This window comes from Apis laboriosa, unplaced genomic scaffold (assembly GCF_014066325.1).
Source record: "Apis laboriosa isolate Shangri-la unplaced genomic scaffold, ASM1406632v1 scaffold38_cov145, whole genome shotgun sequence".
Lineage (NCBI taxonomy): Eukaryota > Metazoa > Arthropoda > Insecta > Hymenoptera > Apidae > Apis > Apis laboriosa.
The window spans coordinates 1,638,397-1,654,691 of record NW_025223092.1 but is presented as its reverse complement, the minus strand read 5'-3'; the positions used below and the strand labels follow the sequence as shown (position 1 = coordinate 1,654,691).

Sequence of the window (16,295 nt, the reverse complement as noted above, 5' to 3'; positions counted from 1 at the left end):
TTGAGGTATTTATATCCATGTAACAATTTTATATACTATTATAATTTACCCCATTTTATATGAAAAAATTAAAAAATATTACTTGTCATGTTGCACAAGAAGTTGCAATTTTTCTGACACAATAAACGTGTAACAAACTAGTGCTGTTTAATTCGAAATAAATATTAATTTTTTATGGCAAGCACGTTACATTGGTTTATTTTAATAAACACGCGTGCATAACGTAAAACCAACTTGGCTAATATTTTATGACCAACGTCATAACCTACCTGAACTTTTTCAGTCTATGATAGGTATGAATCACGTAGTTTATCAATTAGAAGTTTTGAGCTTTCAACTCCCGGAAGTGACGCAATCGTTGAGCTAGTAGTATGTGCACGCAACCAATATTACCCCTGTAGTAGCGTTCCGTTATCTTGATCCTATCGAAGGATCCAGTGTTGTCTTTCGAATATTTAGTATTTATTCAGATATAATTTCAGACTTGCACAATTGTTAATATTTTACGTTTCACAACATAATCTTTTTTACTCTTGAAATAATCAGAAATATATCGATGGTGATAAGCGTGATTGGATTGGCACTGCCTTCCTCTTTGAAGATTTGATATAAGAAATCACAGTAAGTCTCTAAAAAAATTATATTTCGCGGCTTTCTTAAGTCCCGCTTCTCTCGTTTTATTATAATTTTCACAAAAACCAATCACATGTCCGTTTCATTCGTTCGAAATCCGTACATACATCAATGAAACTTCATTCAACATCTCACGTACAAAATGGCGATTTACCACTTGTTACAAATACACATTGTATTAAAATTTTATTTAAAAAAAATGATTATAAATTTAGATATATATAATATTTTATATATATATTATAATTTTTATAATCAAAATATATTCTTTAAATTGGAAATTATTTTAAATTAATAATATTAATAGAATAATTTTGATTTCCAATGTAAGTTATCGCGCTAAATTTAAAATTATAAAATAATTATATACATTGTAACTTTTAATTTTATTAAAAAAGTAATTTACAAAATGTAATTTTTTGATATTTTTCAAAATATTATGAAAAATTAATATTTCATAATTTTTATTTATTTGATATATAATTTTTTGAATATTTGAAAATATATTGAAAATATAATATCAGAGTTTTTATCTATCTAATAACTATAATAATTGAAAATATAATAGGATTTTATTTATATATTATTCATATATTTATATAGAATTTATATTTATTGATGAGATACTCTGTTAATTTCTCGATATTATTTTGTATTCGATATGTATTCATTCGTTAGATTACTACGATATTATAATCGCAGCTTGTAATTCTTTCGTATTTTATATTTCACATTTTTTTAGATATTTCTCACATATATATTTAATATATTAATAATATTTCTTTATTTTTTTTAATTTATTAATAATGACTTATTAATATTATTATTAATAATAAATTATTAATGATAGATAAATTATTAATAATAGATACTTAAAATTACAAAATGCTAATATGAAGTAGATATTTCTCAATATAATTTATTCTGTCAGTTAATTACTTGAATTCTTCATCAAATTCAAGATTACATTATAATGTTAAAAAATACTAAAATCTAACATTGAAATTGGACAAAAAAGATATTTTGTATATACTAAATCCAAATTTAATGAATTTCATATATATTATATATTTTTTTATTATATATAAAAATTTTTTTAAATATTATATTGAATTTTAGATATTATAACTGAACTTAAAAAATCTAAATAGTTTGTATAAAGTCAAGAGCTAGATATTCTTTATTACAGATACTTGAAATGCTTTTACTTAATTTAAGCCACTATGTTAAAAAAACAGATTCAAGTACTGAAGATACTGAAGATGAAGAAGGAAAAGTCAAAGCATTAGATCCTTTTAGTAAGTTTTGATTAAATATTCTTTTATTCTTATAAATAAATTAAAATTTTTGTAAAAACTTTATATAAAAAATTTTTTTTTAGCTGAAGTTGATGCATATAAAGTAAATGCAAGTGGACGTGATATTTTGGATTATGCAAGTTCCTCTGATAGTGATGTTGAACCTACGACAGTGAATGATACTTTAAGAGGAAGTTATCTTGATGATAGTGATAATGAAAGTTTATACAGTGCACAAGAAGATCCTTTAAAGTAAGAATATTCTTATGTATGAATACTTACAATTATATATGTGTATATCAAAATTTTATTAATTTGTTTTTTCTGTAGAATATCAGCTAGCTTGCTTTGGCTTGAGCAAATTTTAAAAATGAAATTTCAATTATTTGTATTTTTACTTATATCTATTTTGTAGTTGCTTTTTGCAAAAATGAAACAGTAATTTCTATTGAATAATTAGTATTAATTTTTTAAGGCATGCTGGAATTTTTACTGCTGAGGAAGTGATCTATATTGCACGAGAAAAACTAATTAGATTACAATCACTTTATATAGATCAATTTAGAAGATTACAATACATATTAAGAGAGAAAAGAAGAAAATATTTACATGCACTTAAAAAGGAAAAGGAAACATTATGTAGTATATATGATCAACCAAAAGAAACTGCAAAAGAAAAAAAAATTTATGAAAAATTGAAAGCCTTAAATCGTTATCATAGACGTAGTGGAGTTGAAGCTATACTATATAGAAAATCTTTAGAACGTAGAGCACAAGTAAAATATAAATTTTATGATTTTATATAATAAATAATATCATATAGCATATTATATAGTAATACTAAAAATTATATATTTTTGTTATAGGCAACTGTAGGTCCTACACAAAAAATACCAAGTATATCAAAATGTATTTTTACAGAAGGTGGAGTAAAATGTGGAGAAAAAACCCTTCCTGCTGCAAAACATTGTCGCAAACATATTCTTAAAGTAATATATTTATTCAATAATATCATATCATATAAATAAAAATTGAACAAATTTTATCATCTTAATAGGATCAACATCAAGTTTTGTTTAAAGCATGTGGTGCAATTCGAGCAGATATAGAATGTCATGAGCCAGTACCAGTGATTTTTGATACAAATTGTGTATTTCATATGAATTTACCATCTGAATGTAAATTGGAAACTATGAAAGTAAGATTTTAAAAATACATTTTCTATAAATTCTACAAAACAATATGATGCAATATTAATTTTATTTTTATTATAATTATTAGTTTAAAGAATCAAAACCTGAAACACAGGAAATATCAGCAATAGATAATCAGTCTATAGAAATTGATGTAGTAGGTGAAATTCAAGAGATTGATCCAGATGATGACATGGCAGGATTAATGAGAGAGATGAGTGATGCTGCACATATGAAACCAGTATTTAATGAAAGTTTAAATAGTGAAGCTAGCACAGATACAGCGTTTAGTTTATCAGCTCAGATGAGTGATAAAGACGATCTCGTCTCTGTTTGATAAACTATCTTCTTTGTTATAATATAATTATTCTAATATTTGTATAAAACTTATTATTAACTTAAATATTTAAATAATATTTATAAATTTTATTTGACTTATATTGTTAATTATATGTTAAGTGCCTCAATATTAAAAGAATCATATTAACTCATACATATATAACAGCTGTTATATAACAGCAAAAGATTGTAAAATATTATAAATATAATTTACAAATATAAAAATTTTTTTTCTTATATATTGTATATACATACATATATATATATATATATATATATATATATATACATATATATGATAAAAAATAAGATATATCATTTTCATTTGTAAATATTCCATGATCATTGCACAATTTTAAAAATAATAAAATGATTAATCTTAAATATATACTATATATATTATTTTTTATTGAATTTATTTCTTCATTATTTGTAATCTTATTAAGTATAAAAATATTTAAATATACAATTAACTATTTAAACACTAACTATTATCAAATATAAGAAGAACATGATACATAGTTTTAATAAAAATTTTAAATAAAATATTAATTCATAAATTATTTTTAGTGAAATTTATAATAGATTTAAAAAATATATATTTATATTATTATATTTTATTTAATTATTTTTTAATTTGTATCACTTCATATCAAATGATTTTTAAATATTTGAAAAAATATAATTTTATTTTTGAAAATTTAGTCTATAATATATTAATTTTTATAATGAGATTAATTTATAAACTATAAATTATTATAATCCAAATAAATATTAATTCTAAAATAAATTATAAATAATATATTTTCTGATTTTTAAAAATATTTTGTTAAAATAATTACAAAAAAATGCATTGAATATTAAATTTATTCTGTCTTTTTGTCTATGATTCAAAACATACAATTCATAAATATTGAAACATCATTTAATTGTAAATAGGAGAATATTTTGTACAAATTTGAAACAAATATATTGAACTATATTTGTGATGACATCTCTCTACTCATAATTGTAATTTTTGTGATAAGCAATTGTATTAATAATAGCGAAGATGATTAAAATTCTAAATTAATATTTTTGCATAAATTAAGTATTTGAATATTATAATTTTTAATATTGTATTAATGATTTATTATTATAAAATAATTATTTTATATTTCATTGATATAATGATGATACAATTATTTATAATTTATTAATTAAATATCATTTAATTAAAACTTATTGTTCTTTTAATACTTATGTACTAATATTACATAACAGAAAATATTATGGTTAAATTATACCAAAATTATTATTAAATTAAAAATTTTTATTTCGTGTTAATCAATTTTAATTAATTTTCTATAATAATAATTCATATATTTTTATTTTTGTTAAAATTTGCAATCGTTGAATGTACATATATATTTCAATACTATAAAAATTGTTTAATATATTTATATTATATTGTTTGAAATTGTAGAAGTAAAATAATAATTATAATACTTAATAATATTAATAATTTTAATTAATATTAATATTTTTGCATAAATTAAATATTATTATAATTAATATAAAAATTAAAATATTAAGTATATTCCATATATATTTATCTGAGTTTAAAGTACATTTTTAATCAAATTTATGAAATTTTTCAATGAGAAAAATAATCTGGATAAATTAAATAAGTAATATTAAATTATTTCTAAGAATTTAAATTTTAATTGATTTAAATTGATTTAAATTGAAATTTAAAAAATTAAAAAATATATTATTATTTAATATATCGAGATATTTCTAAAAAATCGATTCTAGAAATGAAGACAAACACAAAAATTCATTGAGGTTTATTTATTATATTTATTGCACTTATTATATTATAGAAAGATATATATATAAAAGATTGCAGATGTTCACAGATATTATACAAAATAATATAAAAATCTACAAAATATACATGAATGATAAAAATATTTTTCAATTAAAATATAATATTTGAAGAATAAAACAAATCTCAATTTAAGCTTCATTTCTTTTTTCGTGTTCATAAAAATTTTATTTCACATAAACATTCGCATCCGTATCTATTTATTAAATTTAAATTATTTACATTATGGTTGATATTGAAAACATGGTTGGTATTATTACATTGCTATTTCATTTAATAAATAAATATTAATTGTTATTTTTATATATTAACTTTTATGTTTTCATCTCCAAAATCGATCTTCTATGAGGTATTTTATGAATATATTGACATTCTATACAGCTTTTATTATTAAAAAATTTTATTTAAGTTATAAATTTTAGATTATTTTCTACTATTCATCGTTAGTACTTCAATATATTGTAATAAATTATATTGTTTTGATAAGTGCTTATACTGAACGAAAAGGAATATTTATACAAAATTAATCAAATTGTTTTAGAGTTTGAAGTTTAATTTAAAAATTAATTATTACTCTTAAAAATTAAAAAATTTTTTGAAAGCATAAAAATAGATTTTTTAATGTTATTATTAATTATTATATTATTGATTGAGTTTTACTTTTATTCCTATTATTATTCTACTATTTGATGTTTCCACTACTTTTTATATTTAATGTTCATAAATTATACAGACAATTTTACAGACTGAATTCAATATAAAAAACAAATTGCTCAAATAAAAATTTCAACATATTTTGTATTCTTAATGTACAAATAAATATTGCACATATCTGGAATACAATTAAAAAATTTAAATTTAAATAACTTAATCCTAAAATAATAAACTTAAAATCTAAAATAATAATTCTAAAATATTTAATAATTTTAATATGTACTAAACAATTTTTTTAATGAAAACTTTTTATAACATATTCTTTAATTAATTTTAATATATAATAAAATATACTCTCAAATAATTTTTTTAAATTATCTCTTCAATTAATAAAATTATTATCAGCCATAAAATAAGTAATAATTATAAGATTGTATTATAATATAATAAAACATTTATTAATTCATATTATTAGAATCAAAATTTACTATTTTTAATTAAAAGAGAAATACTGAAATCTCCAATTTATATATATAATCCGTATTTTCTAAAATGAAATATAGAATAAGATAATAAGTTTGTTCTATATTTAATTTATGTGTATAGTATATATATTATGGAATATTATTACATAAATTATTGATAAAATTTACTAAAATTTATTATTAAAAAACAAATTTATTTTAAGAAATAATAAGAAATCAATAAGAAATCTTTTTATTTCAAATAAAAACCATTTTACTATTTTTATATTATATTATATGTAAAAAAAAAAAATCCTAAAATCTTTCAGGATATATAATAATATAAACATGTTTCAAAAAACTAATGTTTATGCTTAGCATTTAAATTTTTACAAAAAGCGCAAATTATTTAGTTAAATACATCAGTAATAATATAAGATATAATTTAAAAAAGTATTTTGCTTATAAGAATATAACGCTTTTTTTCAATTTTTACATTTTCTGTAAAAAAATACATTGTCATTGATCATGGCATTAATCATTAACATACAAACAAAATAAGTAACTTACATCATTTAATTGTTTAACACATTGAATGCCATGTAATTAATCAATTCATTTAATGTGAATAAGATTGTTAAACTGGTATTCAAAGTGTTATAGTACATTTTTTAAGTAACAAAAGAATGTGCAAAATATGTATTTTGAGAATGAATATTCCATGTCATTAGCACAATAAATGCATATATAAAAATAATTGTATGAGTAAAAAAATTTTGTTAAGATAATTTTAGAGAACCAAAGATATTTCAGTATTTTTACAATTATAAATAATAGTTTCTTTTACATAAGTACAGCTAAAAATATTTAGCTTTCATATTTTAATTATATATTATCTTACGACATGCAGATATGTACATATAATTGTAAATAATCACCAATTCAATGATTGATAATTACTGTGGCAGTATAAGTTGTATTTTTAAAATTTTAATATATTCAATCATGAATAGTGATTTACCGCCTCTATTTATCTGCATCAATATATTTGATGAAATTATTTTGTGCACAAGTGCATTTATAATTGTACAAAATTAAAATATATTATATCATAATTATCTTATTTGATAATTTGTTAATTACTGAAACACAAACTTATATATATTTTTATAATATTTAAAACATTGTGCAAATGCAGAATAATTACAATGAAACAACTTGAAAAAAAATAAGCATAGAAATTTCAAAAACAAAATTGTAAATTTTTATAAACTTATTAAAATGCATTTATAATCAATTGATAATATTTTCTATAATTTGATATTAACTTAATACCATTATTTTTTGTTTTTGATCTTATAATTTGATTAATATATAACTATTTCAACTTAAAATTATTATAAAGTATAGAGCACTTTGTTAACTTTAATAATACATTTATGACAGAATTACATATAACACTGACTCAATTATAAAATATTTATCTGAAGCATCATTTATTTAAATTGTTGTATCAAAATAAAGAATGCAATTATTAAATATATCACAATTAAACTTGTGTACAAATACACTGACAGCTCTAAAATACATACATATTATGTAAATGCCAGATATCTGACAAGTAAAGAGGTAATGCAGATTATAATTAATTAATATATAATTTTTATATTAGAGTATTAATATATTCGTAAAACATTTTTGAAAAACCGATTCTAAAGAAACAAACAACAAATAAAAATCGGTAAATAAAAATTTGAAATTTATTTATTAAGTTATAAGCAGTTTAAATTTATATTAAATGAAATAAGATAGAGATAAAAACAGTAGTGTAATGGAAAAAGTGGTTTGACTTTCTTTCCATTTCATTTCATTTAAACTTTCAATTTAATAAATAACAACATAATTTAATAAATAAACTTTAATCAACATTTTTATCTTTTTTTTTGACTTCTAGAATTGATCCTTCAAAAATATTCCACGAATATATTAATATCCTGTTATAACAATTAATACATTTTTATAGTGATTCATATTTAATCTAAATATAAAACTGAAACAATTATATCTTCTATAGAAAATTGGATAAATTTAATTAAAAATATTTTAATTAAAATAATTGTCAATTAAAGTAATAATTATTCAGTTTTTCTTACATGCATTTAGTTGGTGTTACATGTGTTTCAGTATTATTATTTTATGGTTTAATGGTTTCAATATTAGATTTCTAATTTTTTTATAATCATTAATTACTATAATTATTGATAAATTAAAAAATAAGAAAAGAAAAAAAATCTTTAAAAAAATCGCATGGCATTTTTGCAAATTTATATGATTTTAATAATAAAATATTAAACATTATCGAATAAAAATTGACTACAATTATCTATCTTTATAATAACCTACCAAAAAAATTGTAGAACATTCAAATTTTACTGAATTATCTGACTGTTTTTATTACTTTCAAAGAACGCAATATCTCAAATATAATTTTTAATAAGTATACTTCAAATATTGTCGTTGCATTTGAATTACCTAACTTTCTTTAAATTGTTTAACTCATTTATTCTTGTGCACGGAATACTCTTAGTATTGTAAAACATTTAGCATTTATTTTATTATAGTACATTCTTAAGTTTTTAACAACAGATAATGTTGTTATCAACAAGAAATCTTATGCTAAATGTGAAAAGAAAAAAAAGTAAATTTGTTTCTATTATTATAACAGTAAATATTTTCGGTAAGAATGCACAGTCAAAATTTTATTGACTTAATAGATGACTGTAAATATGGATCTATAGAAAATATTGCAAGCTTACCATTCAAAAAAGTTGTCAGTCTTTATAAATTTAATCACTGAATATATTTTTAAGATCGTGTTCATAAAGTGCTATAATTAACATTATTCCAAGGCCACATGATAGCCCTAATGCTTGTAAAATACATTGCCATTGAGAGCTACGCTCTACAGAGTGACTTGAAGATAATTCTGGAATCTATATAAATATTTAATAGTCAATTATAATTATCTTATTAAATCTTATTAAATCTTATTATTAAATAAAATAATTAAATAAAAAAAAATATATTATACATTACTTACCATGTCTACTAAAGCTATATATATAAACATTCCTGAAGCAGCTGCAAACATCCAATTACTTATAGAAGGAGTACTTCCTAATAATACACCAAATATCATACCAAACAAACAAAGTACAGAAGATAACAGATTATAGAAAACAGCTTGTTTAGCGCTCATACCGGCTTTTAATAAAACCGCAAAATCTCCTATTAAAACAGGAACAAAATTTAATTGAAAATTCAAAATATTTAATATATTTAATATAATATACCTAATTCATGAGGTAATTCGTGACAAAATACAGCTATTGCTGTGGAGAAACCACCCGCTATATTTGCTGAAAAAGCTGCACCTATTGCCATACCATCAGTAAAATTATGCAAACCATCACCCATTACTACCATCCAAGCAACACTCGACATAGATTCAGGTGCAGAATGAACATGACCTAAATAAATTTCATTCATAAAATATATTACAAATAAAATAGTATATTACTTAAATCAGAATAGATAGTACCATGTGAATGGGTATGACCATGATGTTTTGTTTCGTGTTCACGTATAATAACAGTATAACTTTCTGATTCATTTAATGGTATATCTGCTCCATCTGTATTTTTCTTAGTATTTACTATTGAATCGTCTAGCCTCCAATCTTTACTTGGTTTTTTTTCTACATCATTCGTCATAATTTTTGAAACTGAATTACAATTTGACGTTAATGGTTTTTCTTCTTCTATCACAGGAGGTCTTTCATGATTATTATGTTGACGATTATGATGATTATCTGAATAATAAATATTCTTTTATAATAGATTATTTATACTTTTAACATCGTTCAAAAAATAAAATTAAAAACTTTAAATCAATTATTAAATTTCAATGAAATTTTTAATTATACCTTGAATATCTGTGCTAATTTCACCATAACAATATGGATATGATGAATATTTATGTTTGCAAAGTTTCTCTCCAACAACATTACTATTTGGTCCATCAGTTTCTCTCATTACTCGAACACGTGGTGGAAGCTAAAATTCAAAATATATATATTACATTTACTTAAAAATAAATATATATATAATATTTAATTAATTAATAATTAATATTTTATTATTAATAAATAATTAATATTTTACAAAATTATAATTATTTATATAATATTATAATATATAATATTTTACAAAAATTTATATGTTTTTATTCATGTTTATTTCTTATGTTAATTTAAATGAAATAATTACTTTATTACGGCGTTGCCGAAGTTTTCTCCATTCTGCTAACATTGTTAAAGCTTTCTCAGTAAAAAAAAATAATGCAAGTCCCATCATTGCAACTAATCCTTTCCACATATTCATATTATGTTGTTCTTTAAAATTCATATTATGTTGCTCTTTAAAATCTAACTCAACATGATCATTATGAATATATTCATGATTATGATGCGACATCATTGCCTAAAAAAAAAATAAATCTTTTTTTTATATAATAAAATATATAATTAAATAAATTATATATTAAATATATATTAAATATATAATAAGTAATTCAAATTAATTTTGTTTATAATAAAAAATTTTTAGAATATCTTATAATATCTTATAATATCTATTATAATATCTTACATGTGGTAAAAGATGAATAAGAGCATCACCGCATAATGTTCCTACAGCAAGAGCAACTAAAAATTGTAATAATTGATGATAATAAATTTTACCCATGAAAGGTATAACAGCAACACCAAGTAAACCACAAAGACTGATTATTAGAATACTGATTGTTGAGTAGGCCCATACTAAATAATAAAAAAATTGTATACTTAAAATTATAATAATAATTATATTAATATTTAAAATATAAAATTCTTATTAATATTGATATTTATATTGATTATATACCTTGAACCATGTTACGAGTTATATCTTCTCCAAGATATTTGTTAATTCTTGTTAGCTTATAATTTTCTGGTACACGAATACATCCATTTCTCTCTGAGCTTGATTCACCAGCTAATTGATAAACAAGAGCTGGACATACACGTTCAAAAAGCCAACTTGGTAATGTTGAATTATTATTAGTACTCAAATTGTATGGTATATCTCTTGCAACGGTACTTAATAATTCTTTACTACTTAAGCACTAAAATATCATACAGTTATTTATAGAATATATTTAATTAAAAATTTAAAAACAAATTAATAAAATTCAAAAAACTTGTTTATTTTTTTATAAATATGTATAATTAAAATTATACATATAATATTAATTGTTATAATTATCTTACCCGTTCTTTTTTAATTCCATTTTCGTATTCTGGTAAACCATTATTTTGCAAGTTCTTTGACTTGTCTATAACAAAAAAATTCATATATAAATTTATATAATAATATATTATTCAAAAACTTTTATTAAATAACTTTAAATATTATCTAATATGAAAATACAATTTATATAATAAATAAAAAATGTTTAACAAATATATAAGAAAATATAATATATAAAAAGAAGATATTATCTTATTTAAGAAAATATTTTTAAATTAATTTAAAAAAATTAAAATTTTATTACTTAATAGAATTACTTAATAGAATTTTAATAAGAATTTTGTAATATGATTTTAATAAAAAGATAGTAAAAAGATGTTGGATATCTACATAGAGGATAACATTACATGTGATATGATTATTTAACCATTGATATCACATTTAATCAACAAAAATAGTATCAAATTTTGTTTACTCATTCATAATTATAAAATAAATTTTGCTGATTATTTCTATATTTTGAATATATTTTTTTTATTTTATACATTAAATGAATTTATTTCATAAAATATTATAAAAATATTAGAGTTCAATAAAATCAATAAATAATTCTATAAGTCAATTGAAAAGGAGTTTGAACTCTTGAAGTTAAGCTAAATTATAATCAAGATGATTCTTATATTGAATAAAGATAAAATATTATCAAATATATATATATAAGAATAAATAGTTTCATATCTTATTGTGATTGATAGGTTCATAATTGATAATTAAAAGTCATATATTGGTATTAGCTTTAAAAGACAATATTTATATAAGTTGATCTTGAAATAAGATTTTATTTTCATTTTTTAAAAGAATATATAATTTTTTAATAGAATACATATTCTTTTTTTAAATATTATTAAATTAATACAAAATTAAATTTAAAAAAAATATTTCTAATAATGAATAATCAATAGATGAAAAAACTTACCCAGTGGATTTTCATTGTGACTAGCAACAATATTATGATTTTCTAATCTTGATATATCAGTTAATAATCTCAATAATCCTAATTTTTTTAATAACTTTTCGAAACCTTCCATTGTTATACTTGTACCATCTCCATAAGTTTCAAAAATTTTTTTCATGAAATATTTTTCATCTAAAACATCTACATCATTTCTTTTTGTCCTGATTTTATTAAAAGGACTTTGACTTTTGTCAAATTGTATTATATTCAATTTACTATTGTGTGTAATTTCAAATTGGCCTAGTCTTTCTGATATTTCCATATCCTTCAAATTTGTAGAATCTTGTTTTATCATTGGCTTATGATTATTTTGAATGTTAATTTCTATATTTTCTAGATTTTTCTTTTTAGTATGGACTTCATTTGTGGCAACTGACATCAATAAAGTAGTTTTATTTCTGGTATTTTTATCTAATACATTATAAAATTTAACAGCACCATTATTATAACCATCTAAATTATTTAAATTTAATTTTCTCACATCCTTTTGCTGTATTTCTTTGAACTTCATTAATGACCAAGATGGTTGTAATTGTTCATTAGGTCGTAATAATTTTTCAGAATTATGAGTTGTTTGTCCTGAGGTTGAAAATTCAGTATGTGCTGAACATGGAGTATGTGCAGCACATAAAACACAAACTACACAAACTGTGACAAAATGATGTGACATGTTGTATATCCTGTAAAATAAAATAAAAGATTTTAATTTATATACAAATAATTTATATACATATATATATAAAACTTAATATTTACCTTTATCATATTTTAGTTTATCATATAATAATGAAATTATTATTATTAATTATTAATTTATCATAAAATAATGAAATAATATTAAAGATTATGTTCAAATTACATATTTTTGTATTATGATCTATTCATCATTAGAACAGAGATAATAAAATATTACATTAAGTAGTTATCTATGCACAGAATGATAATAATGATAAAATTTTAAATAATACTATCCTTAAGTTATTATACATATGTTATCATTGTAAACATAAAATTATGTAGATTACAAACATAAATTCAAAATATAGTGCAGTTAATTATCTATATTATTATATCTCATAATTTTTATTATAGAAAATATTAATTATGCTATAAATAATAACAAAATTATTTTTTTCTTTATTTAACATTTAATTTTTTTATAAATAATAAATATAATTTATAATTTTTATAATTGCAGAAAAAAATTTATCAATATTTATTAATATTTAAATTTATTAAATTTATTATAAAAATATTATAAACATAAATCATATACTTTCATAATGAAAATGTAATTCTTTTATATAAATTTTACAATAATTTTAAAAACTGTACAAGAAATATTTTTCAACCTCTTTTTGTATTCTATATAATTCTTAAATGAAAATTCTAAAAATATCATTATTTCTATTTATAAAAAAAATAGATAATTAAATTTCAATCACCATATTATTAAATGTATTATAAATATTAATAGATAAAATTGATAGAATAATTATTTACAATAATAATTAATTATTAATTTAAAGTTAAATAATAATTAATTTTATTTTGAAGTCTATTATGTTATATTTTTATAACACGATAAATATAACAAAGTTTAATTTTAAAACTTTGATCAATTTCTCAATATAACTTGAAAATTATTAGAATTATCATATTAAATGAAAATCAATTATTTTATCGTTATTTTTATTATACACTTAATTTTTTACTTTATACAAGAACTACAAATGTATAATTAATTTTTCTTACATATATTGAAATGTCATTTAATTTGAAATTTAAAAATGAAAAAATTAAAATTGCATATAAGAATATTTATGTATTTTGTCAACTTTTATTGCTAAGAAATATATAAGGAAAAAAAAAACTTATTTCTATAATAAATTATTTTCAATATTATTGTAATTCAAATTAGATATTATGATTTAAATATAAAATGAAAAAATTATGAATGCGTAATAATTAGATAGTCTTCATTCGAAATATGATTTTAACTAAACAAATAAAAAATAATTAATCACAAATATAAGAAACACATGATATACTAAAAAATGAAAAGCGCGCATTTTATAAGACAAATCTATGTAAACGAATCAGGATGCGTGCGCGTTGTATCATATCCGAAATAGTCAATGTTCGATGCTGCAGTTGCTCCTTCAAAAACCGTATTTTTAGCTGTCAAAAAGAGAAGGAGATTCGTGGTTATCGCCCTCCTTGCCCTACCCCGCATTACGGATCCATGACAGAATTTAGAATTTAGGTTAGAAAGGCGGTCTCTTGCTTTAATATAAAAAAAAAGATGTGTCAAATTTTAATATGGAACCCAGTTGTTTTTTGTCAGTATACGATATCTGATGAAGGGTTACCGGATTATAGTATGATAACACACTGTCATGTAATTACCTTTATTCGATCAGTGAAACAAAATTCCCGCTAGGAAGTAGCATATGTTAATTGATCGAAACGCGCTCACTAGCTTGCGGAAAGCTCGCGAAGTCCCACGTTAACGTAAGAAGAATCCTTCGTTATTCTCGTCTATCCCCTTTCTTCTCTCCTCAACCAACCGTCGATCACCAATCCCGCCGCGTGCAACAAGTATACTCTGAACATAGCTGAATATTAGACTTCGACAAGATCGACAAACCTTAAAAAATTCTTTAACGTTACGTAATCATAGCTAAAACAACACTATCGTATCTCGTTAGGTTTCAAATTTCAAGTCATATTGCCAACACTGTTATCATATCAACTCTTTGTTATTATGCCATGTTCAAATCAATTACAATAAGAATTTTTAATTATGTAAGTTATAACTTGAAAATAATAATGAAAAAAATAAAAAATAAATAGAATAAATATCTTTTTTTAAATTAAATTTTATCTTTTAATAATATATTGTTGTGGTATAATGTATTTATTTTTATTATTATATTTATATGTTAGATTGCGTAATCATATTAATTGATAATATATTTATTAATATATAGTAATTATTATTTTTATTATTCAATAAATAAAATATATAAAATATATCACAATGTACTTTGTACTTTTTGATAAAATTAAATTAAAAAGTTTACGATTATTGTTATGAACAATCTGTTTTATCCTGTATAATTTGGATAAAATTTTGTAAGTTTTAAAAATAGCATAATATATAATATATAATATAAAATATATATAGCCTAAGAGCATAATAAGATATAATAAATAAGTAAATATTTCTCATTTATTCATGTTGTATGTTTTCATATTATATATTTAAATTTAATTTATTTATTTATATTAATTTATATTAATTAATTTATTTATATTATTAATATTAAATTTAATTATTTATAATAATTAATATTAAATTAATATTAAATTTATTTATAAAATGGTTGTAATTGTCTTATGTTTTAACTGAATATCATAAGTTTTTGCTCATAAGGGATAAAATGCTTTACCGTCTTATCCCAACTTGCAAAAATCA

General features: G+C 20.0%; 2 protein-coding genes across 6 annotated transcripts; one reads left to right on the top strand and one right to left on the bottom strand.

Annotated features, from left to right (window-relative positions):
* Nucleotides 1–62: 62 nt before the first annotated feature.
* On the top strand, nt 63–3,553 carry LOC122715583 (KAT8 regulatory NSL complex subunit 2). The gene is made up of 7 exons (XM_043937867.1): nt 63–621; nt 1,823–1,931; nt 2,015–2,183; nt 2,407–2,707; nt 2,798–2,920; nt 2,989–3,129; nt 3,213–3,553. Exons 2-7 carry the CDS (start codon nt 1,832–1,834, stop codon nt 3,459–3,461), a joined length of 1,083 nt encoding a protein of 360 aa, XP_043793802.1. The 5' UTR covers nt 63–621; nt 1,823–1,831; the 3' UTR covers nt 3,462–3,553.
* Nucleotides 3,554–6,930: 3,377 nt separating this feature from the next.
* Nucleotides 6,931–15,552, bottom strand: LOC122715513 (zinc transporter foi-like). 5 transcript variants are annotated; one of them, XM_043937764.1, is made up of 12 exons: nt 15,224–15,552; nt 12,776–13,494; nt 11,820–11,884; nt 11,434–11,674; nt 11,161–11,330; nt 10,780–10,992; nt 10,437–10,566; nt 10,053–10,322; nt 9,805–9,981; nt 9,552–9,739; nt 9,268–9,444; nt 6,931–6,952 (listed from the first exon to the last, which is right to left on the bottom strand). In XM_043937764.1, exons 2-11 carry the CDS (start codon nt 13,482–13,484, stop codon nt 9,298–9,300), a joined length of 2,310 nt encoding a protein of 769 aa, XP_043793699.1. In that variant the 5' UTR covers nt 13,485–13,494; nt 15,224–15,552; the 3' UTR covers nt 6,931–6,952; nt 9,268–9,297. The 5 variants fall into 5 exon arrangements, with proteins under 5 accessions (XP_043793699.1, XP_043793698.1, XP_043793696.1 ...); XM_043937763.1 differs by lacking the exon at nt 6,931–6,952 and adding an exon at nt 8,830–9,127; XM_043937761.1 differs by lacking the exon at nt 6,931–6,952 and having other exon boundaries at nt 8,830–9,444.
* Between the last annotated feature and the right edge of the window lie 743 nt (nt 15,553–16,295).